Source organism: Strongylocentrotus purpuratus, unplaced genomic scaffold, assembly GCF_000002235.5.
Source record: "Strongylocentrotus purpuratus isolate Spur 01 unplaced genomic scaffold, Spur_5.0 spur5_contig_858, whole genome shotgun sequence".
NCBI lineage: Eukaryota > Metazoa > Echinodermata > Echinoidea > Camarodonta > Strongylocentrotidae > Strongylocentrotus > Strongylocentrotus purpuratus.
Window position 1 is genome coordinate 174,075 of NW_022145566.1, and position 6,000 is coordinate 180,074.

General features: G+C 36.1%; 1 protein-coding gene across 2 annotated transcripts in view; it reads right to left on the reverse strand.

Moving 5' to 3' along the window:
• The window catches only part of LOC115919017 (membrane-associated guanylate kinase, WW and PDZ domain-containing protein 1-like), a 66,316-nt gene extending 60,316 nt beyond the window's left edge, over nucleotides 1-6,000 (reverse strand). For both annotated transcript variants that reach the window (XM_030997068.1, XM_030997071.1), the window contains exons 1-2: nucleotides 5,850-6,000; nucleotides 3,759-4,200 (exon numbers count right to left, since the gene is read on the reverse strand). In XM_030997068.1, the coding sequence (XP_030852928.1) occupies nucleotides 3,759-4,095 (337 nt within the window). In that variant the 5' untranslated portion in view covers nucleotides 4,096-4,200; nucleotides 5,850-6,000. The remainder of the gene's footprint in view (nucleotides 1-3,758; nucleotides 4,201-5,849) is intronic.

Here is a 6,000-nt window from a genome sequence, read left to right on the forward strand (position 1 = left end):
GTACATATGTTTTACAAAAACAAAACAAACAAAAAGGCATTACTGAACAGAATCATTGTTAAAACAATAATACTGGTATATTTAGCCAAATATATGTAGTTCACAAGGCCGCATCTGGTAATGATCTAAAGCTGGACTCAGCTGGATGAAACAAGGGATACACCCCCACATTTTAAAACGATCATGTATGAAGGTACAATACCTGTACAATATTGGGGCATACAATACTGTACTAACAAATTGTATTGTTTAATGCAGTCCATTTATAACATGGATCTCAAGAGTTCAGGTTTTTTGCCTTTTGGGATTTAGTTGACAATGATTACGGTAAAAAGTTTGTATGGAAGGTAAATGGCATACATCATGTACATGTACAGCTATACTGACATATTTACTCACTCTGTCACAAACCCATGGGAGATATTATTCATACAATGTAAGTCCATTTCAGACTTGGAATGCACATGACCGTGTACGCCTACGTAGCCTCCCCCAACAAAGAGAAAGGCATCACAACTCCCCCAATGTGGGTGTGTGCAAATGGATTAGAAGCAACACATTCTTCAGATTCCTTGAATCAAAGTTCAGTGGTCAATATCAAAGTAGCTACATGTAGGCCCACATGTTCGCGAGAGATAAATAAAAACTGACTCGGCTATTACAATACCAGTCAACAAAAAGACCAGTCATCAACATGATACAAAGGAAGGATAGTAATAATATGCAAGTGGGGTTCCTCTTCTCCCACATGTACAGTATATTTAGGCATCAGTCAGAACTAGGAATTATACCGTACTGATCTCTCCCATTCATGCACTGTTTACTAAAAGTGTTTTCTTCAAGAAACTGTTCAAAAAATCTTTTTCCAGGTGTCTAATTTCCTTCTTTTTTTCTCCATCTTTCAGAATCAGAAATGTGATTGAAATACATGTATGACAAACAGTGTGTTACATTTGTTATGAATATGTTACATGTACAGTGTACACGTACATGAAGGTCATATAGACTTTCATAAGTGAAAGGCCTGTCACATGTACATGTAAGTTAAGTTGAGCCCAATTGTACATACATGTACATTGTAACACCCCATATTTCATGTACCGGTACATTGTAATTACCCTTTTAAGCGATAGAGGCACACTGTACACATACATGTATATGTACATGTACATGTAGGATGGGAGAAAGTAGGCTCTTCGTGTGTGCATTCACATTAACAAAAACTTATAAATATCTTCCTTCCGTTTTTATGACAGGTTTTATATGCAAAAATAAGGCGACAGGTGCACAGATCAATCTCTATTAGATACTGTCAATATGTGAAGAAGAAGAAGTCTATCTGGGGAGAGCCTTGCACGCACAGCCAGGTGATTCCTCTCCAAATAAAATTTCCTGATCAACAGGTTCTTGACACTCGATGACTTCCTCCTCGCTAACTGATCCCAATTTCCTTTATACTGTGGTGAAGGTTTCCGCATTCAGTCAGTCATAGAAGAGAATTTGATAATCCTCTTTATTTTACCCTTACCTGGACACGGGTGTATGAAGAACATTCAATTGTACCTGCTGGTGTCTGTCTATTCATTGTAAGTCAATCACCCTGTCATTTGATTTATAAACCCTCCCTCTAGTCTTTAAATTGTCCAAGAATTCTGCAAAGTTGCAGTTAACGTATAATCACGTAGGCCTACATGTACAGTGTATGTACAGTGTATGTGTACATGGGACTATAAACATTAAAATCAAATTTTGAAATGCTCTACTACTAGTACAGTATTTCAATAAAAAATATATGTAAACAAAACAAAATCATAAAACATGATAACCAATCACATCTTGCAGACACCACCCACATGTACACCCAAAATAGGGGTGCGTCTTATACACAGAGATTTATGGTATATTGGCGGCAAGAAGAAAATATAACATCGTCTGTTCAGACTTCAGAGCCATAAGGGCATGGACTTCTACACTTTGACACAGATTCAAAGCCCTTCTTGCTCTTACTCAAACTACAATATAATAATCCATCTGTTCAATACATTAGCTGTTGATGAGATGTACACGTGGGACTGTAGAGTTTACTTTGCTTCACCTGACGGTATCATGCTCCCAGCTGTAATAACTTACTGAGTTACTGACCAATTTCATATACTAGGCCTACATGTATAAGGCACTGTTTTTTTTTAAACATACATGTAAGTATATTCAGTAGGGAAGCCCTTAATCTTAATATAGATCAGGTAATGAAAGAAAAGATTCAAACTTTAAATGAAACTTAAATTAACATGTTTAAAACTTACCTTTTTTTTTTGTAAAAAAAAAGAAAGAATTCTGCCCATATTTTTGAGGATGATTTTATAGCAGAGTAATGATCACAGATAGACAAGAGAGCCAAGCCACTCTGCTATACAGTTATCCCAACTGCATATTGAGCAATAGCAAATGTGGTTTCAGTGAATAGGATTTTTTTAAATAAATGTTTCAGTTATTTCCATTCCATAAACTAATTGATTTGCTTCAAGATTTTCTGGAACTGGCTTACCAAGAAATGTTTTTGTCATTGCGGAAGTACTGTAGTAGTAACAAAAGAGACATTGACTTAAAGGGATCCGGTAACTTTGTCTCAGATTCTGAAACAAAATTCTGGATTTAGCTCATGATGCAATGATAATTATAAACCTTTAGGTCAGTCAGGAACCCCGTGACTTTTACAAGCCGATCGCCTGTCTGATTATCAAGATATTTATGATTGAAATTACAAATTTTGAAATTCGTTCGCCTGACGGTTTTCATAACATTACAGTCTATTGGGGAAAACAAGTATGGTAAAACCGGTCACTCAAAGATTTTTACTTTTTTGAGGCACTTCTTGATCATTTTGAAGCGCAATTTTTTTAGGGCTTCAATATTACACCATATCACAAACACTGATAACACGTAGGGCCGTGTATCTCAGATTTAACATTGTTAAACGATCCCTTTAACTTCTTTAATATGAGATATCACTTCAATTTGAGGTCAAGATAAAAAGTCTATTTACATTTGTAATAAAAAGAAAAGACAGAACTGAACCCTGTTTGTGTACATTCAATGATTCAAAGTCCAGTAATTCTACACAAAGTCACAAATGAAGTAAATAAATTATTACTCACACCACTGAGTAATATTAATGTACACAGGTTTACTTAGGAAGATCGCACAATAACAAAGACATTTTTGTGAGATGAACATGATTTCTTAAGGGGTAATTCATTTCACCAAATTCACCACAGACGGAACAATACACAATGCATTAAAAGTTTACAAGACAAGTCAAATCTACAACTGTGTACAACTGTACATGTACACAACAGTATCGATACTTGGTTATATACAATGTACACTGTAGGGGCAATGCATCACTTGGTTTAACCTGTACATGTATGTACAAGTACAACAAATTAGCCACAGAACAGTGTACAAAATTTAACTTGAAGTACTTGAAATCTGTTTTCAGCTTCATTTAGCTTAGCAGTACATGTCAATTTCCAAGGTACATGTATGTACTAGCAATGTGAAGAAAAAGGAGAAAACAAATTGATGTACATTTACACTGTAGTCTCCAGCATTGGATGATGGAAAGTTTCATGTAAGATGACAAATATATCTTTCATCTGGTATAAAAACTTCAAACACATAGAATGAATGTAAACTAGAGTAAATATTCTTTTGCCATTTGCAAATTACTGATCAGAGACATTAATCTAAAGACTTACCAGCCTTCAATGTTTTAAATCGAAGTGCTTCAGCGCCAAGGTGATTGATCAATGATTTTAAATCCCAAAGAGTATATCCTGCTAGTTTATAGTTATTCAGCTCTAAAAGTATATCATCCACATGAAGCTTTCCAGACTCCAGCACAATCCTGTCAGTGCGAAGATCATGGACATAGGGAAATTGTCCATTCTCAGCCCCTCCACCCACCGCAAAGTGTATTCCACCATCGGCAGCCCGTCGTACGGCGCACTCCTGAATGTTCTGGGTCCAGTGTTTGGGTGGTTTAGAGTTTTTCTTATCCTTCATTGTGGCAGTTATTGATGAAACAAGGGCCATCTAATAAGAGATAGATGACATCATCTCACATCCACAACTCCTTTCAATTCTGTTGGATGTTTGGTCTGTATCTACATGAAGTTACTCTGCTCTCTCTTGAGGGACCTGTTAGAGAAAGAGACAAGATAAAGATTACTTCACATGACCAGATGAAACTGATGATCACTTCCCTCCCCCAATAAAAAAGGCACTGGAGTCATTAATTAATATTTTACTGTTTGCATTCAATAATGGTTAAAAACAACCATTCTAATAATGAAACAAATAATCATACATGTATAACCTTTAGTCTCAAAAGTGCAACTGTTTACAAATTTTTACAACAAAGGAAAGTTTTTAGCACTACAGTATCACAAACAGGCGGTATAAATAGTCATTACAGTGCAATCATGAATCCCTTGCCAAGTTTTTATCTCCAGATATTTGACTTCTAATACAAGCATTTTATATTTGCTGAGAAAGATTTTATGAGCAATTAACTTTAAAAGAAAATGAGTGTTGTAAGATTTTTTTTAATTCTTCACTGTAATCAAGGATTAGAGTCAAACTTTTGTCAGTCATAGGAAGTAGGAAGAAGGAAACCCAAGTAAAAGAAGCACAACAAAAAATAAATTCTAAGAAAATTCTTAGAAAATCTGATGGTGGATAAAATGAAAAAAATGCTGAAGTTTACTAAAGTACAGGTCGATCAGAAATGAATTTTAAAATCTCTTGATTTCATTGTAAGCAACTCTTTCCCACACTCCATAGACAATATATTTGTGCATGTATCCTGAACAATACAGTCATTCTGATCTAGCTTAGTCAACATCCAAAATAAGGCATACCGGTACAAAGAGTTGCTTACTGACGGTGGCCTGTACTGCTACTGAAGAAGAAGAAGAAGATCTACTAGTACTATACATTTTAAGAACATTTTCTTTTCTTGGGGATTTTTATTCAAAATTTGGCCACATACATTTGTAATTCTGAACAAAATATCAACCATCACATCAACATTTCACATAGCTATACCCGATACATGGTCTGTTCTTACATCAATGTACCGGTCACAAACATATCCAGGTCAACAAATGCTTCAAAATTCAAAGAAAACAACAGCGACGTTTGAAATTTGAGTTTGAATGATTTTCAGAATTTCCACACTTCTTCTTGGTATATAATTTGAGGGAAGGGCATATTATTATGGCTGAAATGTTCTCCTTTTTGAGAATGAGATGAAAGAAGATAATGATACATCGCGTCTAATAATAATAGCTTAGTCACACCACCTAACAAAACGCTTCCACTGTACTGGCTAGATGTCAGCCCGACCTGTAGTGTAGGCTGTACGTCACCATCCACGATCCACCGGACATTCATTTGTTACGTTGTCATTAATGTCAATCTGTATCGGTGCGAGTGACCGCGCCTGGCATCAAGAAAATGTCAGATATTCCGAAGACAGAGCATGAAAAAAACAAGACTAGATCTATATATCTATCTTCGTTAATTCGATCTGAGTATTATACCAACGGCAAAGACTAAAGTAGAGTCTACTTAGTTGGACATGACTGGTTGTGGTACCCGGCCGAGTCGGCAGTATCCGCATCGCACAACCGACCAGGGCGTAAGGGCGCAGGTAGGCCGAGCAAGCAGGACATAAATCCGCACAGCGTTTCTATCTAAGAAAGGCAGGTTTCATTTCTCTTAGTGGAACTATGTTAACTTTGTCATTCCTCTGCTTTAATCTATGTAAATTCTACAATACATACCTTTCAAAATTATGTCAGTTATGATCAAAGTCTGTCCTCAAACAGCACATCAAGGAGTGTTTTTTCATGAGCTTACGTTCAAAATATGTCGTTTGTGTACAGTACAGGTGATTGCCACCTTACGCGCATGCGTAGATTGGCCGCGTCCACA